This window comes from Cataglyphis hispanica, chromosome 7 (genome assembly GCF_021464435.1).
Source record: "Cataglyphis hispanica isolate Lineage 1 chromosome 7, ULB_Chis1_1.0, whole genome shotgun sequence".
NCBI lineage: Eukaryota > Metazoa > Arthropoda > Insecta > Hymenoptera > Formicidae > Cataglyphis > Cataglyphis hispanica.
In genome coordinates, this window is record NC_065960.1 from 3,364,620 (window position 1) to 3,387,265 (window position 22,646).

At 33.6% G+C, this 22,646-nt stretch overlaps 1 protein-coding gene across 2 annotated transcripts in view; it reads right to left on the minus strand.

The window, feature by feature from the left end:
* Positions 1-85: 85 nt before the first annotated feature.
* LOC126850732 (gamma-aminobutyric acid type B receptor subunit 2) overlaps positions 86-22,646 on the minus strand; it is a 66,159-nt gene continuing 43,598 nt past the window's right edge. The window contains exons 7-19 of one of the 2 annotated variants that reach the window (XM_050593986.1): positions 21,419-21,646; positions 20,778-20,838; positions 10,573-10,696; positions 9,899-10,015; positions 9,441-9,579; positions 8,859-8,975; positions 8,557-8,718; positions 8,308-8,411; positions 7,682-7,975; positions 6,810-7,054; positions 3,433-3,633; positions 2,618-2,845; positions 86-2,326 (exon numbers count right to left, since the gene is read on the minus strand). In XM_050593986.1, coding sequence (XP_050449943.1) covers positions 1,734-2,326; positions 2,618-2,845; positions 3,433-3,633; positions 6,810-7,054; positions 7,682-7,975; positions 8,308-8,411; positions 8,557-8,718; positions 8,859-8,975; positions 9,441-9,579; positions 9,899-10,015; positions 10,573-10,696; positions 20,778-20,838; positions 21,419-21,646 — 2,613 coding nt within the window. In that variant the 3' untranslated portion in view covers positions 86-1,733. Of the gene's footprint in view, positions 2,327-2,617; positions 2,846-3,432; positions 3,634-6,237; positions 6,251-6,809; positions 7,055-7,681; positions 7,976-8,307; positions 8,412-8,556; positions 8,719-8,858; positions 8,976-9,440; positions 9,580-9,898; positions 10,016-10,572; positions 10,697-20,777; positions 20,839-21,418; positions 21,647-22,646 lie in introns of those variants that run through there. The other variant, XM_050593988.1, reaches the window with a different exon arrangement.

Consider the following 22,646-nt stretch of genomic DNA (forward strand, 5'->3'; position numbering starts at 1 on the left):
TTTGTTCAGGATGAATAAAAGATTTCAGGATTAACAATGCTCAATAAGATAAGATAAGTACAATATATATTCTTTATTACATCGTTCTTATTTGCACAGATAATGCTGATTATTGCTTAGTTGCTAAAGTTTTAATGATTGACACATCGAGATATCCGAGTGTTGAAACAAATCGAATAGATTTCGTAAGGAAATCATTTTTTACAGGATCATGTCCCTGCCATTTGTATTTTATCTACATATTTATATTATATTAATATATTAATATTCGGTGGCATGAAAATATCTGTTTCAACGTTTTCACATTTTACAAACAAAACGTGTAGCATATTTTAAACTGCTTTATTTCGAGCAGATATATTTTCATTGCACAGGTACTAGAGAAAAGGTTTTGGGTACTGAACACTTTGATCGTAATCCCGTATGGGATTTTATAGTTCCCGTAAGAGCACTTATAGTTTGTCTTTTGAAACGTGCACGCTTACAGATCTTTTAATTACGAAAGTATTCTATCTTTGATTAAAAAAAAAATCTGTATAATATATAAGGTAAGTATTATTTTTAAAAAATGTTAGGTTTTTTTATTTTTGTTATTTTGAATCAATAGTAAAAGAGGTAAAATAAATGCTCTTACAGTATATTATTTTATTATTTTTGGAAAATTATATCTTTTAGATTAACTTATATAATTAAAGTCAAGATTATTTCACCAGAAAGAAAATACATAAAGGATATCGTAAGTGTGTTGGTCCCCTTTTTTATGATTCACCAAAGACAAACTGTATACTCTCACGGGTTTTATTTACTTTTTTTTTTTTTGGCACAGTTACTAGCGAACACACATGTTTGACATTATACGTTGCGATTGATTCGTAATCCTTGCAATTTGGGCATTACGAAACAAGAAATCTATATTCACACATATGCCACTTTGTAAATTCTCAATACACTATTTTATTTATTGATTCAGCCACTCTAATAAAGTTAATTCTTTTGCGTTAAGTGTTGAGTCGGACATTTGTATTGTTTTTTCCTTCGGTCATCTATATTGCATTGACAGTGAGTGTTGATTTTATAGCATTCCACTTCACAATCGCTGGCTCTCATTACTCAATTATAACCATTATATGCTTAATGAATAATTAATTATAACTCCTAATAAACAATTTTCATTATCATACTATTCAACTTTGTATTATATATGAATTGATTATCGAAAGATCTAGTCAGTTTGTCGAATATTTATTTTAAGTTATCTAACAGATGCGCTAATATTTTAATGTTTTTTATAAGTTTTTTATTTTATATATGTAAACCATCACGAAGATTTATCGTACTCACAAAAGTCATTTCTCTACGATATTACTTGAATATTATGTTGCATGTGAATGATGATCTATCTCGATCTATCAGATATATGAAACATCTAAATATATCCAATTTTTAATTTGATTTGATTTTGATGGATTGCCAAGCGATTACGATATTTTGATAGAATCGCTCTCTAGCGAAAGTCAAAATATTAAATAATGTTGCGAGTGGAACGCGAAAAAATCAATATCGTTTGGAAATTTTCTTCGCTATATAATCTCTCTTAAACAACAACTTTATCACTTGGATAAACCTGTTAAAATCACACATGTGCACAGTATTATGTTACATGAGTTGATCTTTTCTCCTCGCAGGAAGCGTTGACGTGAATATCCACGTCGATACTCGATTCCTCCCCTGGATTATCCACCAGTATCGACCACCGAGATTACCGGACTCGATGGACGAGACTTTGTTTCTTGACAAAAGTTCGAAACAGTATCTTGTTGAATCTCTGAAGTGAAATCGTTCTTTAAGGACACATCGTTTATATCACCGATTATCCTCAGAGACGACGAGGATGACGAACTCGATCGAGTTGTCTTCAGCTCGTGTTCGGCAGGACTGACCAATTCCTGGCCATCATTCTCCCTAAACAGCTTCTTCAGATCATTGCCTAGTCTTGTATCAACCGGACTCGCCGTTGAATCCACGGTGATAGTCAGAGTCAAAGAATCCGGCGGCTTCCTACCTCTGACAGTATTGGCAAGCTCACTAAAAGGAACCCCGACTTCACTTGTGGCCCATACGTCGAAATTAGGACTGCATGAATCATGAGATGTTGTTTGGGCAGTTTTCGGTTTTGTCGCGTCTTCCATCGAATGCCAACGATGCGGTCTCGAAGCCGATGTACCTTGCGCTATAGCACTTAAACTATTCGCTGGAACTATTCGGTGAGGAAACCGGGGCGAACCGCGTATCTTTTCTCGAGAAGATGATTGACTCGTGCTCGTCTCTGAAAAATTTTTTCGACCTCTTTATCGCAATACTCAAACTTGAAAATTTATCAAAATTTTTTTACGCATTTATGTACATATAAATACGTAAGATACATAAGATATTTAGAACTGTAGTTCTTCCTCTGAATTTCTTATATAATACAAATTGTTTATCTTTAAATTTAATACCTTTAATGTTTTTATGCAATTAAAAAAATTCTTGTGACGCTTATATAAAAATAAAGATTTATCTGTAGTAAGATATTTCATATAATTAAAATAAGATGTAAATTATATAGGTCACTTACGTGGCGGTAAGCTGAAATTTACTCTAGGCTCGCTACTTTCCTTGCGACGTAGCCCTAGGCTCAATCTACGGTCTTCCTCGCTAGTAATACTAATTATTGGTCCTGAACCGCATCGTGCATGAGGTGAGTGACTGCCTTGGGCATCTACCTGACAAGTAGAAGCAGCTTTCGTGCCGGGCACTAAACCGGCGATGTAACCCATATGGACTCGAAGCGCCGATGCAACTCCTAATGAAGGTAATATATGCAGGATAATGATATTTCAAATACATATATGAATTATATATAGATGTGACAACCGAACATGAAATATAAACAGCGTTCACCAAAAATATTTAAGTCTATGCAATGCTATGTTATATAATGCTATATACAATGCTATGCAATATGTTATATAATATGTAAACTAAACTTTTCTTTCTTGAGATTTACGATTATCAATTATATATAATTTAGAATAAGTTAAAATTATTTTTGTTTATTTCTTTATAAGCATACTTTTTTTTTTATAAACATAAGCTGAGATGAAATGCAAATTATCGAAAATGGAATCAAAGCCATTTATTATTACAATTATTATAATTTATAATATTATATATTTTATAATTTATTATAAAATAAATTGCTTTGGCTCCAATCTTTTATTTCGAGTTTATTTTTCGTAGTTTTTTCCGTACGTGCTTTTATAAAAATTCTTTTGTGATAAAAATTTCCTTGCTTTTGACGTCATTACGTACATAGTTAAATTGTGTCTACCATATCGCCTTGAGCTCTCCGAAGTGCTTTTATTCTTTTATTCTTCGACACTTGCTTACCGGTGAATGATGCAGTGGAGGTTTTTCTGCTACTCGGCCTGCTGCCGAAGAGGCTGAAGAGTCGTTGAAAGACGCCCAGGCGATTCGGCCCCTCGGTGTCCCGACGACGATGCAGTTTGTAAAGGTCGGCCAGGCTTTGTCTGGGATCGTCCGGTTCTAGATCCGGTTGGCTGCTAAATGCTACGGTACCGCGACGTATGCCTAATTTCAACAAGGGCCAATTCGTATATGACGCGAATCCTCATTATATGCCGAGCAGTCATTATGATGGACACGAATTGTTGAGGCTTGGATTCTACCTAGTCGTCGGGATGTCAATTCCGCAGAAAGCGCATATGAATTTAGGCGACATTTATGCGGAAGCCAGTCATGAATTTGCAGTCATTTATAAGTTTCATTGCAAAAAATATTCCGTATTATTTGGGAAAGAAACTTATTCATCTGTATTTATCCATCTTTATCACAAAGAAATAATTTTATGAGGATATAAACAATCAATATTTATTTATTTTTTGCTTACATCGATTGCGTCATTCACTTATTGTTAATGTAATTATTGTAGTTATTTTGAAATTTTGGTTTTAACATCATTTAATACAGCTTATTTTAATCGCAATCAAATTTGTATTATTTTGAAATCATTATTCTTTGATGAAATCATTATTTTTTTCTCGAATGTTTTAACCGGGGCTTATGACTATAGCTTCAGTATAAAAATCGCCTACAGTAGAAGAGAGGAAGGAGGGAAAATGTATACCACTCTAGCAATAGAGTAAGACATTATATGCAGCTATTTATATGAATATTCTCTTCCGTACAACTTTTTGGATCGACTGATCGGATTATATATATTCACATATAATTGCAATTTTAGTATATATATATATATATATATATATATATGAAAATTTTCTTCAAGAAGAAGAAGAAGGGAAAATATATATTTTTTTCGCAGTAGAATAAAATATTACGTAATATAACTATTTATTCCTCGTACGTTTGTTCGTTTGACAAGCTCTAAAATATTCTTCGGTACAATTTATTGTTTGAAAATATTTTCTAAAGATTTAGATAATTATTAATATTGAAAACGGATTCAAACTTGATACAAGTGTGATTCGGATTAATTAATAATTTGAATTAATTATAAGGACTGTACAACTGTTAATCAATAATGGCAGATATATTTTGATATACTTGTGAATAATATCGTAATTTGAAAGATTGATAATTAGTAGATGTTTCCGTCATCTGAGTTTCAGTTTATGAACGCTGTGATACATGTGAGAATATTTTATACCGTGTATGCAAGTATATAATTAATGTGATTCACGAAAATAGTAGTTATGTCTCTCTGTCATCTCAGCGAAAAATTTCTTTCCACGATAGCTTTTTGATAAATTACGTTTTAATATTATTTTCGAGTGGAAAATTATGTTTTTCACAACATTCTTCAGAATTTCTAATATAAGAGGAAATTATCTTGACAACTCAAGCTTATAAATTATGTTTTAAAATCCACTAAATTTACACGGAAAACGGCTCTGAAATTAGATCGTTAAATTTCCTTCGAGGAAAGCACGGCTTCGAAATTTCTCAAAGCATCTACGATTCAGCAATTTTCCAACGCAGTGGTGAAACACTCCGTATGTATGCATAGACGATGCGCAGTCTTTGACTTCATTCGATCCGTTGATGATAGACATTCAGAAATATTGGGGTGGAACGTGCAGTCGGTATGCAGTACGCGATTTGCATGTATGCTGAATTGTGCGAACTTATGAAAAGAATTCGAGATTTTCGAGATTTTCGAGAGACGCGAGATCCGAAAGCGATAAGATCGATATATCAGAAACGCATCAAACTACGTTCACGAGCTCTTGCTCGCTAATAATATTGGGTAATATTCTAGCGATCACGGTCAAGTTGATTCCGCATGATAATTGATACACATAGGATGCGCGAGGTCTATCCGATACACGTCTTGCGCTCGCGTATAATGTCGTTGGTGAATTACCGGAGCGTGTGCATGACACTTGAAAGCGGATATTTTGCGAGTGAAAGTACAATCATTTGCAAATGACATAATCCACCGATGAACTTTCAAGGGAAATTTCCTTTTATCAACGCATGAGAGATTTTGTGCACACGAGAGATACGCATAAGTGAATCAATTACACGCGTGTATTCCGCCCACCGCGGCGGATGTAAGTGAATAATCGAGCGATTGAATTTTATCTGTAAGAGAGATCTGTAAAAAAATAGAGTAAATTAAAATAATTGGAGAGGGATTTATTTCTGCGAGATTGAACATCTAGAATTCTCTATTCAATATGGTTTCATTGTATGTGGTTAAGTCTAAAGTTAAATACTTCTAAAACTTTAGTAAAGAGGATTGTGTCCATTGCTACTTTTTTTCGTTATAAAGTTTTTCCTTTGCACTAAGTACGAAGAAGCTTAAATATATTTACAATTTTATAAAATATATACAGCTAATAAATTTACGCACTATAGTTAAAATTTCTGCAAGAAAGTTAAAATTTCTCAAATGCTAAGTTTGCGCATGCATATGTCCTTTTTCCGAAGAATAATTGTTTTGTTTCGCCAATCTAATTTATGAAACTCACAAATCATCCCAATGCGCAAGAGGAGCTTTAAACTTTTAAACGGGATATTTTCTGTCTCTTCTACACTAACATCTTCTATAATTCGAACTCTTCTCCCACGTTTCAAGTCAAACAAGCGAACGTGGGTGAACGTGGGTAGTTTTCAGGCAATCACGTGCAATAAAGAGATTTCTGTCACCTTTCTCGGACATCTGATCGACGGAAAAACGACGAAGCGAGAAAAACATTAATACTTGTAAATCCTTCCTTCTCTTCTGCCTGCAAAGCCGGATATTCGTCGTGCAAATTGGCATATCTATTCCTATCTCTTATTGTGCTTTTTATCTTATAATCTATCAGCCAACATTTTTTATCATATATATTCAAGTACTTTTATGTTATGTTTGTTAACTTTCCGTCTTCAATAAAAAAAACTTTTGTCACTTTTTCATAGAATTAATACGGATATTAGCTTCCAAATTTAGAACTTACTAAAAATCAATTTATATCGTTTTGCAAGATACGATACAAGATGTACGATGGTGGTCGATCAATACTCTCTTATCTTCTTCATACTGTATAAAGACGCGCGTCTTTTGTCGGACTTCTGCCATCGTTGAAATCTATCTCACTGTTGCATCTTGATTAATTCAACGGACGAAAAAGGTAGATTAAATTTTCAAAGTAATTTCAAGATTTTAGATAGCAAAGATTGGAACAGAATTTTTTTGCACGACGGATCTCAATAATTATCTATAATGATCAATTTACCGGACGAATCTGCCGAAGGCCAGCTGGCTCGAGGAATAACCGGTGGCAGAACACTGAGCAATAACAGAGGCAAACCACCCCCGATGCTCGGATTTCGTTGCGGAATCGAAGTGCTTGATGAAGCGCGCGAAGGCTCCGTTGGCTCCTGCGCCAATTGCTTCTCTAATCTCGCCAATTCCAGTTCCAGCTGTGCCATCTCACGTCGATAAACTCGGTTTTGCACCTCCACGCGATACTGTAATTCTCTGTTGTCAAAATACGACTGTTTTTTTAGAGAAATGCCGAACTCTAGCATATTTTAACAATTTTTTAAGCAAATATCAATTCTTGTATTTTTATAAAAAATGATGATTTTTATTAATTATATCCTAGTTAACCGTTTTTTCAATATCAATGAAATTAAAATTATGCACATACCTAATATTTAAACTGCCAAATGCGTCAATTTTTAAATGATATTCAGAAATTTGTCAACGCAAGAGAGAATGAAAATCTTGAAAATATATATGACATAGATGCAGATTTAAAAATGGCAAAAATTTGAAATAGTTTTGCAAACAAATTTTTCATAAAAAAATAACATTAGTGGTATTATATAAGTTCAATGATTGTTCTTAAACTTTGTAACGCAACACAAAGTAATTTTTCTCTCAACGTTTAAAAGGAATGCGCGTAGGCGTGATAATAAAGGGACATTGTTTTGAAGTTTATTATCGCCCAATCGATTAATCTTCGTTAAAAGGAGGAACAATCTGTTATTGCTATATTAAACTATTATGCTTTATCATCCTTCCATGCGCGATTTTAAATTTTATTTTAATTTTTTCTATCTTCTTCAAAACATTAAAGGAGAGATTTTTTTGGTTACTCACCTTCTGTCATCGGTGACAAATCTACGCGTGTTGCATTCGATCTTGAGACCAAAACTCTGCACGACCGGATCGGCTCTCTCGCCCGCTAGGATGTTTGCTAATTGGGGCAAAAAGAGCAGTGCCAGGGTCGCCGTCGTCGAAGTCAAGATCAGGGCAGTGATCGTGACGAAGGCCAGGGTTGCGCGGTCGGGCATCAAATTGGCTAGTACTACGACGATACTTGACGTGATTACTACAAAGTACACGCTCATACCAATGTATTGCGAGTCATTTAGGGCTGGAATTTTTACGTGCCTGAAACCATCAGCGATTTATTCGTGTATTATATATCCCCGTGTTAATTGGCAGTATTTAAGCCAACGGTGCCGACTAATTCTTTCCAAGATGCATGGAAATATTTGACAGATTATTTTATTTATATCAAAATTGAAACAATAAATATTCAAGAAAAGTGATAAACAAAGCAGGATTATAATTTAATAAATCCGCGAAAATTATAGATATGCGATATGAGAAATTAATGTCTGTTGCGTTTTTGAAATAATTCGTAAAATATACAACAGATTATCTTTATTATTGAGGGAGCCGGCTAGCCAATTTTAAAATGTCTTTATCTTCAAACTCACCTCGTTTCCCAGGCCATATAGACTCCGACTACGAGCAATAAACCTTTGTAAACGTAGAGAGCGCTTAACCAACCGTTTGTATGCTGCGAACGGCATACCTCCACCTGTGCAAGAGCAAATAAAGATGCGAGTTAATTATGGCTTATTAATGATAATTGCGCATCGTTTAGCTGTGGCCGTTCACCGTGGCTCATTCGAAATGACGGGGCAAACCGAAACGTGTGTCCGTTTCCGTTTCGCATCGGTTACCTGAGGTTGATAGACGACCCCCCGGTCCTGTGGGCTAATCTCCAGAGTCAGATTTTGCAAGTGACGTTGCATTGGGTCTAGAATCACCCATAGCGTTACCACAACAACGTCAATCACCAAGAGCATGCAGATCAAGAATATCAGCTGGGTGTCCTGGAGCAGCTGGAAAATACAAAGCGATAAATCTCTGTGATTTATGTATCTGATGACAGAGTATTGATTCTGTAACTTTTTTTTCTTATACAAATATTAATTTTGCATTTGATTATTAGATAGGAAGAAAATTTGCCATGTCGTCCAACCTTGTTCTTCACGACTCCGCTCCGGCTCCTGGTGAAGATCCTGTGTACTCGATAAGTCTTTGTGAACATTGAGCCGAAAGCCAGAGAAAAGCCGGCTGATAACAGATACACTCTCGCCTGCAGATTGAAAATACGCACAACGCGCTTACGTTAATCTCCTTTTTTAAAAGAAAATATTCCATAATATAATATATACGTAAGATATTACAGGGACGAGCAGTTTTCAATTTTTAGCAAACAAATTCTATGATCGTTAATATAATAATCAACATATGAATGATATAAAATTGCACATTATTGCACAATTTTATTACTGTTGCATGTTGCATTTCAGAATGTAAAGAAATTGCTTTATTTATCAACTGTAAAAAATTATTTTCTTTTTTACGTCCGGACTTGTTTAAGAAACTGTGTCTTTAATATAAAATTTCTTATATACTCTTTAATTTATAAATCGCTCTCATGTGTATATTATGTATATATTAATGGAGATTATCAACATACATTATGTAAATCAAACTAATACCCATATTGATCGCAACATCGCGGACGTTAATATTCCCCATAATAGATGTTAATCACCTTGCATACTGTAGGATAATAACCGTCGCTGTCGGGCAAAGTGGCGTCGTCCAGTCCCAAAAGTATAACAGCACCGTAGACCAGGCCACAACCAACAGCCGCCATATTATTTAGCCTTGGGCTTGAAAGTTTTATGCTTCTGCCAATATCCAGGAATAATGAACTTGAGTGATATATTATGACGATTTACATATAAATTCATTGATATATAGCAAGCATTATTCCTATTCGAGTGAATTCTCTTCATTTGTTTTGATTCATAAAAAAATATTGCCTCAATATATTTTTTTACGAGTTTTTTTTTTTATTAAAATAATTAATTTATATATTTAAACAAGATTAATCAAAAGTTATTCCAGAGAATAGATTCGCTTAGAGTAAGTAGTTTAATAGATATTACTTAAACGCTTGACATTTGTTCGTGTGTGCTGCTTATATTGAGAAAATAATAAGCTTACTTGTGTTTACGAAAGTGGAGATTAAAAGCCAGGAAAGCAAGAGCCAAAGTAACACCGACACTGGCAATGCAGGTAACAGCGAGGAACGCAGCAGGTGCCACTGTCACCATTCGTAATCTGCATGCAATAATATAGACGGTCATTCGGGCGACTCTCATTTGATGAATTATCGATCGATGTTATCAAATGGCGTATAAATTAATTTAACGCGTTGTTTCGCGATATTATAATTGCTACCACTATTACTTTACATAACTTGGTACAAGCTGTCATTACATCATCGAAATATTGCAAATAAACGCGTGTCAAAACGATTAAATATTTGACAGCGATGATTTTGTCACGTGTCTATCCATTTACATAGCATTAATGATTTCATTAATTTTATTTGCAATAAAATTATTATTTCTTTCTAATTATTAATTCTGATTTATATTATTAAATTTTTAACTTGTATAATGATAAGATTAGACGCACGTGTAAGATGAAAGTAAACGTAGGCCGTATATTATAATCTTTTTTTATATTTTATCATATATTTTTTAGCCACTTAAATATGCTTATTTAAGTATACAAATTAGAAAAAAATTATAGGAAATTAAAATTTAATTTATTTACGATTTATAACGAGTGAGTGATTGAATTGAGCCTGTAATAATATTGGTAATACATACCGGAAGACCCTACGAGCCGCTGGCACTTGTCCTCCGGGCCATCTTGTAGCCATACACCCTGGACAGTTCATTATCAGTTTCCCATCTTCGGGAGTGTAGATAGCTATTCTCCTAATAGTGTGTCCTGTAATCGAAAAACTTTTTGATCAACCATCCGAAGCGCGTGGTAAAAGTGCACAATTAAATTGCAGTTTGGTGCAGTAATAAATTTTATCCCAGTAAATTTTCGATACAGAAATTAATAACCATTATTTAAAATTAATTACTGTCAACTTTTTGGTTTAATAACTATTATTACACTTTCACATTTTATTAAATTATACAGTTTTTGAAACATGAAATATTTCAGGAATAGAAAATTATAATTCTCTAACGATACAGTGAGATAGATTTTTCGTCAGAATAAAGATTATCGATTTTTACTTAGAGCTATATTTTTTGTCTGTTCTGCTTTATTTCGATTTCTTCTCTCCTTGTGAATGCTTGATAAAACTGCTCCGTTCGTGCGTCGGAAAATAAGTAGCGAAAAGAGATCGAGACGTCCAAAGGGACGTTTATTCAAGTTGAGAGTGTAATTTCCTCTCTCTTGCCATTTCCGATTGTTTGCACATCTGCCGTTTTCTTCTCTTTATTGAAGGCAATTTTGAAACAGAAATTAATTACTCTATTAATATCCCCGAAACTGACGATATATATACAATTAGGAAGAATTTTGGTAGATAATTTGCGAGTAAAAAATCGGCAGCACCAAACAATTCGCAATTATTATGTCTGATTGAATTTTTAAATATTCAGTATTCATTTAATATTAATTCCAGCAAAATAGACGTGACTTTTCAAATTCTGATAATTATCTTCTTATTGGAGACAGAATTATATTGCACATCGAAAGGGCAACGTTAATCAAATCGAGGTTTTAATTGCTTCTAGCTCATCGTTCGACATCTTTCAGAAAATCCATTACTCGCCTCCTTTTCTCTCGTACTCATCCGGTGATTTACCAGCCAAAGTCGATAAGTTCGGATATTCGCGAGGCAAAAGGTTGATTGAAGTCGTGAGAACCTTGTCAGCATTGCTATCATCGCACCTGAGGTCGAAATTTCAATGAAAAACCTATTCAAATAACGGATTAAACACCATTCGATTAATCTGACCGACTCTGAAAGCGATCATTTTATAGCAAAGCGTAGCACAAGGAAAATTATGACGAGTAAATACACTATCAGAAAATATATATTTGATTTTAAATTTATTTCAATTATTTTTTATGATAATTAAACAAAATAAATATCTTACTTTTTATATTATTTTATAGATTTATATTATTCTATTTGTAATAAAAAGTATGTAAGTAAATTATTTTAATGATGCAACATTAGTTAAATACATATATAATATCAAATGCACAATAATATCATATAAAGGAAATTGATAACCTCTGTTACAATTTGACGATAGAAATGCTGTATCTCAATTTGAACTTTATTCGTAACATTATGCACATTTCGATCAGTAACGATACGATATATAAATTGCCTGAAATTGATAAGCTGCTGCATAATTCTAGGAAATAATGCTAATTTGATTACAAATGAATAAAAAAGTTAAAGTTTCCTAGAACTTGCACTTGTGGAGATTCCGATATCTCTAATGAATCTTTAAGCAGACTTTTTTTCATATTTTTTCGGCTCTGAAATAAGTAACAGCGATCTAGAATCCGTGTCAAGTTCTTAGAAATATAATTGATAATTGTATTTTTTTTCTGGTATACATTTCAATATATAATTAATATACAATATATATTCTTGAGACATTACTTTTATATCATAAATGCTTAACGATACTGTTCTTAAAGTATTTTGTACACGAGTATAATATTTATTGTTAGTTTATAAAATTTAAATGTAATATAACGAGAAAGATTATGTTTAAAGATAGTAAAGTTATATTTAAAATTTAAAGACATAAAAAATAGATAAATTCTATATAAATTGAAAAATTTGCTTCTAATAATTAAGGCTACTAGATCTTATCAATTAAAAAACGCGCTCTCTTCAAAGCAAACCTGTTACACAGATTCAAAGTTTCAGTAGCTACTTATCGTGTAACAAACGCGCGAGCCGAGTGCTTTTGCCAATTTGTTGTTATTCTCATTATATAGAGTTTTGGAAACAGTCCAAAACATTCTGTATATTTGTTCACAATTTTCTTTTATAATACCAAGAGCAGTTAGTTGTTTCGCGTCAACTTTAATTCGAAGAGCAACAAAGAATAGACTCATGTCGTCGGATTTATTCTTCCTGCTAGAAACAGCAAACGAGCAAATGCTTGCAATTTATGCTACCTATATCGCCTTTTGTTTCTTTTCGTGCCGCGTTTATGTGAGTTTCTTTCGCGTGCAGCTCAAAACGTTTAAGTCATTTTTCACAAGCTATATTTCGCGAAGTGAAATTTACACAGATAAAAGATTCACGCGGATAAAATTTTATTTAGAATTTTATCCGCGTGTAACGTAAAAATGTATCTTTAAGATTAAATTCTGTACATTTTATCTAAAATTTTATTGCGAATTTTTTCGCATGTTCTCTCGTGTTCTGTATCCAATAATTTCTTCATCTTTCATTGCGTCGCGTGAGCTCGCACATCGGTCTCGCGAGCTCTCGCGTGCGATAGCGATTATCATTTGGTAGCGAGGGAAAAGAATTAGTGCGCGTGATTACATACCCATATAATAAATTGTCGACCAAAAAACATTGTATGCGCTCTAGTCATTTGAACATATTAGCGATAAAGGGATCTGTGTCATACACGGTTTTATAGGTGATTTTATTTTATTTTATTTTTTTATGTTCATATATACATTCCAACATTGGGGGGCAATTTCTCGAGCGAGAAATATTTTGTGATAAACCCGCGACAACGTAGCACACGATGACGCGGTGACTGCTCTTGCGAATTTAATCCCGCGTGCAAATTTTAGAATGCATTTTGAATTTTTCTGCAGCGGAGCCAATAAATATACGGTACAATCTCGTGTATTAGAATTATATATATTATATGTATATTGGAATAATAATTTTTTTAAATAACTGTCCGATATTATGATACAATAAAGTAAAAAAAAAGCGAAATAGACCACCGCAAACAGTGGTCGATAGTGATTAATGAGAAAGCAAGGGAAATAACAAAATGAAATAATGATACGATAAATGTTAGTGATGTAAATGCGATTGTCTGATATTGTTCGAGATACTCGAAATAAGCGACAGGTCTATTCGACTCTATTCGTAAATATATGATCGAATAATCATTTTGTTGTCATAAATAAAACAAAGTTCAATCGGACACTGCAGTTTTCTGCTTGCACCCGATTTTCGATACGACGTAATACGCAAACACACAACTTTTGGTCTATAACTTTTCTCTCTTTTGGAGATACCAAGTCGAATCGATATTCGTGACGCTTCGCTGTATAAGGAATCTTTCCTATATCGTATCATGCTCAGTGTTCTTCGCAACCCTCGTTGACCTATATGAAGAACCGTCATCCAGTCAGTTCAATCCATCGCCCTCGATAAATTTCTTTCATCCATCATTATACGATCAAATGAGGATAACATGATAGGTACGTGATTTCGACCAATCCACACCATTTAATATGTTGTATAAAAGGCAGACGATTATATATATAATATATTTGGACTTTTTCTATATCTCTTTCGAGAGTCCAATATATTGACAACGCGAGGCTTGATTATTTGACGTGAAACTTGATAGATTGCAGTAGGAGTTTGACAGCTGAGAACAAATGCGCGGTGTGAAAAAAAAAAAAAAACGAAAGACTGGTCACAGGTGGTAAACGTGCAGTCGATACTATTTAATTTGTCCAAACTGCAGATCCCTTTGTGCGAGTCTTCTTTATAGTCTTTATTGGCGCCGGAAATTCGTGCCAGTTTATTGACTTCATCTAAAATCGATGCCATCGACGGGGTATCTGAAAAAGAAGTCGCGTCTTCGCAATGCTCCGAGCAGGGCTAACGAGCTAGGTGATGAGAGTGTGTGATGTATCACAGACGGCGATTAACAGAATGGCGTGAAAATGGCAAGAGGTCAGACCGAGTCTGACCGAGAGAGATAGGAAATGAAAGAAAATGTGTCATCCGTTTTCGAGGAAACCCGTACGTCTCCAACCCCTTTTGATGAATCGCCTAAAAACTTTTCTAATAGAGGAGAATACTTCGCAATTGTTTTTTGTTCCAACTAAAACGTGACTAATGATTTTCCACCGCAATACATGGAGTGGAAAATAATTTTCGATGAGTTTTTTTTCATCGTAAAAGGATTCTACGGGAGTTCACCGAAAACACATTGTAGGATTATGAGAGGTGGAAATAAAATACTTGAGGTCTCTAAAAATACACAGATCTCGCTGCCGAACAAAGAAAAAGAAAGAGAGAGAAGTAACGTTGAACCTTGCGATAACGTACCAAGAGGGTCTCAAGTTTAAACAAAGCGCTTTAGATTATCTGCGTCTCAATTTCTCTTTGTTAAGCTGACTAGTGGCAAGAGAAGGCACATGCTAATATTTGTTGAAAACTTTACAGAATCTCTTTTAAGAGCCATAGGAGTAACGGGTTACGGTAACAAGCATTGCTGTTATATTCTTTTATAAAGAGAGACTTCTTTTATTTACAATGTTTATAACGCGTTATATATAAATCAATATCTTTATTCGTGCTTGATATAAAATACAATCGTAAAGTTACATAAAAATATTTATCGAGGGATATTTGATAAATGGATATTATTCATATGATCTTATAATTTTGAAAAAAAAAGAACATTCATATCTTACTGGCATAACAAAAGATAAAAAAGCTGAATAGAGAAATATTTGTCTTCTTTTCATCTATATTGAAGCTTTTAAGAGATTGTTCAGGCCGTACCATTTTTAGTCGAACACAACGCGGTAGACACAATCAAAAAAGAATAATGAATCGCGGCCTTGGTCTCGATTCTCGAAAGCATAATCGAGAATGCGCGAAAGCAAGGCAATACTACTACACGGTCTGACACCATTAGAAATATCTCCTTGTTATCAGTTGCGCGAGTGTGCACGCGTAAGCGCGTTATGCACTCCCCGAGGGAGGCTTGATTTCGCGGAGAATTCTAACGTCGAAATCGTAAGCATACCGCAGATCGGTGCTTCTGCGGACCACTCGAATTATGCGTCGGCATTGTTTGCGCTGGTGAGAGAGAACTCTTGACCCGTTGTTCGCCATTGCCGGGGCGGCACCGTGAATCTCGAATCTCGCCGATGTAGACAGATCTCGAGTCTCGCGACGAATGGATCGCGTTCTCGTGAATTCGCGCAAGGCGCTCGGATTCTTTAACGTGGCGCGTTATGGATTATCGCGCGGCTCGCTTTACGCGAAAAATTCGACGATTTTCTCCGATGTACTTCATCCGTGAATTCCACGCACGTAAACTTTCATATCGCCGCATATCCGTCTCACAAATCTTGTTTACCGCGCGCAAGATTTTCGAGCACGATTCGGTTCTATAGATTTCTGGCGAAAATTTGATGGTTATTCAAATTTCAATCTATGCACACACGAAAACGCACCGTCTGCAACATACAATGTTGCACTTAGTCCTTGCATTTTAATGACATAATTTAGGATAATGGAAGTTACATGCGAATACACATGGCGTAGAATAATTTTCGATATCTTTTGGCAACTCAGACGTGAAATCTTATCATATCCAAATGGTTAATCCGATTGAAATTGAACCGTAATTTTATCAGCGCATTTTCTTGTATAAAATAAATTTTGAAATTTCAGCGAGAGGACATGTGTGTGGACATTTCCGGTGGGAACAATGCGAAAGCAATTACGATATTTCTTGGTTTTGCAGCGCCATATTTTGCATTATTACTGCGATGTACGAGAGGTATTTGACGCAGGTGTGATTACTAACACGTTAATTACTCGCAGTCTGCAAGTAATGCAAATTGAAAAAGCTCACTTTTCAGCGTCAAATTATTTAGGAACATATCATGATAATAATATTAGCATGACGTAATATATTTCTTTTCTTTTACCTCGGCTAAAATTATTATTATTATTGATAATTATAATTCGATAAATATACGTCTAATTTAATTCACGACTTGATAAAATTTCACGATAAAAATATTAATTTAGCCAAATAATATTTTTTTGAAAATGCATTTTGGTCTTATCTTCACTTTTCACAGCGCGTCTCTTCTTGTCGATTTCGACAAGAGTGTCCATCTTCACTAATAATGCCTAATTGACTTTTTACTGACGTATAAAATACCGTCGATAAAATGCCGGATATTGTTAGACGTGTTACTGCGAGATTCATGATGACGATCGCGTCTCATGGTTTATATCTCAGACGGACTCAGACGACTTTGCTATTATCCGGCAGGATATATAAACCGCGACATCGACCGAACTGATGTTTGCACTGCTCCGTGTTCCAACGGAAACTCGTGTAAAACCCTTTACGAGCGTTAAACTTTGGCGCCGACAAGGGATTTAGGTGGTTCTTTATTTTCAGGATCTGTTAACTTTCGCTCTTTTTCTTTCTCCCGTGCTTAACCGTCATAGAGCGAATCTTTCTTGGAAAATTTCACTTGTGCGACGGAAAAATGAAATCGTCGACTTGTGCATCGCAAATGCTCTAACGTGACGCTGCAAAAAACTAACTGAATATGCAATTGGTCGCTTTTATTTTCGCCCCGTTATTGGAACGCCACGAATCGCGATTTGATGTGCAAATTTAATTTATCTCTCCCCGTTAAAGACAATACCGCCTTTAACATATCTATATGAGACGTTGGTCAATTTTGGATAGTTTTGTCTGTTACGCTTTTTCTATTGTTCTAATCATATTCTTTCATTTTCACTTTCTAATTATTAACAGTGTTAATTTTTTTATAAAATCGCCGAGCAAAAATTTTATCGTAAATGAATTTTACGGGACAATCTCGAAATATTCCACTTATATATATTCAATTAGCTTACAAATTTCTTCGCGTAGCTCATATTTATTTATATTAATTATACATAGCATTTTTATTTAGACAAATTTACTGTGCGGTTATAAAAAATATTTTATTACATACATATATGAATAAATATATGATAAAATAAAGTTAACATGCAACTATTGTCATAAAGAAACAAACAAACTGACAAAAGACTATAAATATTTGATGGTCAAATATTAGTCAATTTATTTCAGGAAATAAATTCTGCGAAAAATTTTTTCACACAATTTCTCAGTCCGTTGCATCTATAAAAAAGGTGCATTTTTTTCAATATTGAAATATCACGCGGTAAATGATTGAATATGTTAAAAAACTTAATTCCTCATATATATTGGAAATTTATAAGAGAAAATCTATAAGAGAAATTTATAAAGGAAAATAGAGGTCTCTAATGGATTTAACGTTCTTGTGATTGATTGCAATTAAATATTGAGGCTAAGCCAGATGAGTCAATTTTCACGGCTTAATATATGTGTATGTGTATAATATATTGGATTATCATCCAGCTAATGTATCTAGAATTGAAATGACCTAGAATCACAATAATCATTTTTTAAAAATATATATAGTCTTAGATTTATATTATATTGACATGAAATTCAATAATCTTATCCTAAAAGAAAGTAAATTTTGATAGAGAGAAAGAGAGCAATGTAAAATTTTGTAAAATGTTTGTTTGGCTTTAATATTTTTCTAGAACAATATTGAAAATTAAATATTGTCTACATTCTACTTCAATAAATAATGCATGTTCAACAAAGATCTGTATTTGATTTAACTTGAAACTACATAATGCCAGTAATCGATACATATCGATTTCCTGTTAAGCCAATTTGCAAGAGATACTCGGTTTCGCATTATGACATTGCACTCGTAAATAGCATTAGGAAACAAGAAATAATAGGCATTGTGCGTAGAATGTAATAAATAATTATTATCTTGATAATTTAATAAAAATAATTATTATCTTGATAATTTTTCATTGAAATGCCAAAGATGTACGATTATTCTAATCTTGATTTGATCTTTAAAAATGAAGAGCTAAAATAAGAATTTAATAGTCACATCGCAAAAGATATCTGATTGCAATTTTGAGTACAAGGGGCACTCGGTTTTATAATTCAATGCCAGTTTCGCGAACCAAGTTAGTAGTTGCACAGTTGAGCTATGTCAAGTTAGCAGTTTGCGAAGTCAATGCAATTTCTCGTAGAAGCTTCTCCCGGATGAATGGGAATGTCGCAAAAAGTTTTCACATCTATTTATTAATAATATAGCAAAACGAGTTTTATCCATTAATAGCAAAATTAACAACAAATAGAGCATTGTAAATTTGAAATCCTATACGGATTAATAATCTAATGTATAAGATTTCATTTTACGAATGAAAGGATTCGATCAATAAAACCTTATGACATAATACCTCAAGCCACATGGAAAATTGACAAAAGGGCTTAAAAAAATAGCTTATCTTTGACGAACACAAATGGAAACGTGAACCGGTTACCGTGATGTATATCTACATTCAGTTCTCTTTACGGCTTTTCTAAGGCAAATGCGGGTAATTCTATTTATACATATAGCGCATCTGAAATGGCAGTATTTTCCTGAAATATATATATTATTGATATCTCTCTCTCTCTCTCTCTCTCTCTCTCTCTCATATATATATATATATATATATATATATATATATGAGAGAGAGAGAGAGAGAAACTTGTACAATTGCATGTGTAATTAAATAATATTACGATAATATTAACAAATTGAATTTTTAGTTTAGAACGTGTGCGGATACATAGATACATTTACGGAAAAAAGAAATTACAGAGAAAAGGTCATCACGCAGTGCGACGTCAGTGTATATCGCGCGACTTTCTCCGCTAATGTTTTCCAGAATTAATTAACGTTATATCCAAAGGTTACGACAGCGTTATTGTAGCGTCAACGATAAAAAATGACTAATTTTTAATTTAAAAGAGATGTAGATATTGCAGTATACAATTTTTTAAACGCGAACACGCCGAGCGCGAGCGTCAACAAAATGACGCGGTAGGCTATTATAATTAGAAGCGTGGCGGTTTTATACATTTTTTATGACATCGTTACATACATACACATTATTTTGCAGTTTTTTCAATTATTTTCATATATGTATCAATATTCTTTTATATATTAATTAAAAATATTTACGCATTTTGCAACGTGGCAACAATTTGTATAAGTGTGATTTGCTTTTTATTATTTATAAGTAAATCGTAATAATTGATTAATTTTTAACAAAAATTATTCAATATCCCTGAAACGAAATATAATTATCATAGAAGTTTATTTAAATGCATGAGATATTTCGAATAACGCTTGCAAAAATAGATTGGGACAATTTACGAAATATCGATGACAGAAATTGATCTTTCGAACTTTTTATATCAAAGCAAGCATGCGAGAATAATGTCGTTTCGAGATTCACATAAGCGATCATATATAACATACAAAGCGATTTTTGAAAGAAGGATTGAATGTTTTTTATTGAAGAGAATATATACTACGTAAGATGCCATATCGCAAGTCTGCAATTATGATAGATTGAGATTTTTAAATAGCGTAGAAATGTTCGTAAACAAAACGCATTAGCGGGATATTAGACGTGTGTCTCATAATAGAAAACTCATAAATTGAATTATGTGCGCGTCCACGCGCCAATTGTCTCCAATGAGAGAGGATACGCAATACATCGCATCGTTAGAACCAAAGCCATTGTCTGTGCTTTCAACTCGGTTTATCGTTTTATCATGTTGTCTGGCGTAAGCTCCTGCTCATTGTACGTTTAACGGCGTTATTGACATTGGCTTTTGAATGGATGAAGCATGAAGTCCGAAGAGCAACTGGCGAAATGTGTCAGTGACTCGTCACTAAAGATTGAGTCAACAAATAGCGTTGATCGTTCCAACTCTCTTGCTAAACCAATAAATCCCCGATCCTTCAGTTCGCGTCAATCAATTCGTTAAATTTAATAATTTTTATTAACTCCAAAAAATAGATTCGGGGATTATGTCTGAAGAAATTTATAGCATTTTACACAAAAAAAATGTATCTTCTATTTAAATATCTTCGTTACACTTACCTTGCATTTGATAAAATGCCGTGATGCCAACGCGATCCGCATCGTCGAAGGAAACCGATCCCTGCAAACAATAAAATATTTGAAAAATGTATCAACAAATTTGTCGCAAAATAACGGCGAAATGTTGGAATCATATCATTTAAAATATAAAAGATAATTAGAATTTCGTTAACGCAACGTAAACCCAACCATGCGTTTTTATTTTTATTAAGCCATCAGCTAATACAAATTAATAATATCATTATATCGATTTTGTGTGCGGATTATAAAGATCCTCCTTTCAAATGTTACTTTAAGAAAAATTGATAAATGGATATAATAGCCCACAATTTCTCGACTCTTTCGACTCTCATAACATTAAATTTAATTGTCAAAAAAAGTTTTTCATCTTTGATTATTAAAAATAAACTTTAAAAGGGAGTGGACCGTTTGACATTTTTGTTAAAGAAGAGTCGACTTTAACTTAGAGAATCTATAGAATCTATAGCAGGACATGGATAGTTGCGGAAACGTCTCATATATACGGATTTGTGTGGGGCAATTTTGTACTTTTCTTCCGTGACATTTGCCAAATTTTTCGGACGGACGTAAAAAACGGCCACTCTCGATGCTTTATTTATCCTTCGTCTGTCCTGACTTACCGAAACTCCGATAAAGCGCAACAGTTTCAGCTGCTTCAGCAAGAGGTAAATGAAGTCTTTTTTCGGATGCGTGTACCACGCCATGCTCTCGTTCTGTCGATTCAAAAGGACCTCAGTTTTGGCGAGGGCAAGTGCCATAGCCCATACGGCATCGTATGTTTGCCCCGCAAATTTCGAGGATGTATCTGCGCCTCTACTAATCAGCTCTGAAGTAAATTTTGCACTGGTCTGCAAAATAAACGAGAATGGCACATGAAGCGTGTCAAACAGTTCGCGAAACATTTGCAAACTTTGTCATATAATTAAAAAAATTGAAGCATGTAGAAAGAGAGAGAGAGAGAGAGAGAGAGAGAGAGAGAGAGAGAGAAGAGAAGGGAAAGAGAGAGAGAGAGAGAGAGAGAGAAAAGACAGTTTAAATCGACAGACTAGCGGACGTTAATTTAATTTGTTGTTTGCATCAGCGAGACCCACGTACTTTTCATCTGAAAAAAAAGTATAGCGCGAGCGTAACAAAAAAGAATTTTATTTATCATTAATTCAAAATTTATTAAAATCTATATCAAAATCTATAGAATATTGATGTGAAGAAATAATTTTAATTTTTAATAATGTTATCTTTATTGCAGGCGCGATAAAGTATATCATAAGCTGGATCAGCGAGAATGTCGCAATCCGATTAATTATCGGAATAAATTTGCATAATAAGTACAAGGACAAATTCTGATTTTTTAAATTTACCGCAGCAAATCTGATTAAGTGACTACAGATCGTGGTTTATTATAGATTAACACATAATAAATATTCTTGAACCTTCCCGTATGCGTTGTATTAAGTTTGTTAGAAAAGAGAAAAATAGTCAAAGTATCATTTTTCTAATAAGCAGTTTTTTAATAATTAGTAATACTTGCATTTATAATTTTATCTCTGAATCAGAACTTTTGTGTACTAAAAGAGAAAATACTATGATATCGGATCTTTCCCTTTTATGTTCAGCACATTTGAAATACTCTTCCAGCGGCTTAGCTTTTAGAACGCATATCTATTCTGTCATAGGCTAAAAAGTTAGACGACTATTTTCAAGAGAATATTAAATTCGCTGTTTTCCACGTTACTGATTAATATGATTAAATGTTACATATATGTTATAACACATATAATTTATGAATAATTAATCACACTTGTGATTAATCATTTATAAATTATATGAGAATTTTCGGTTTGATATTAT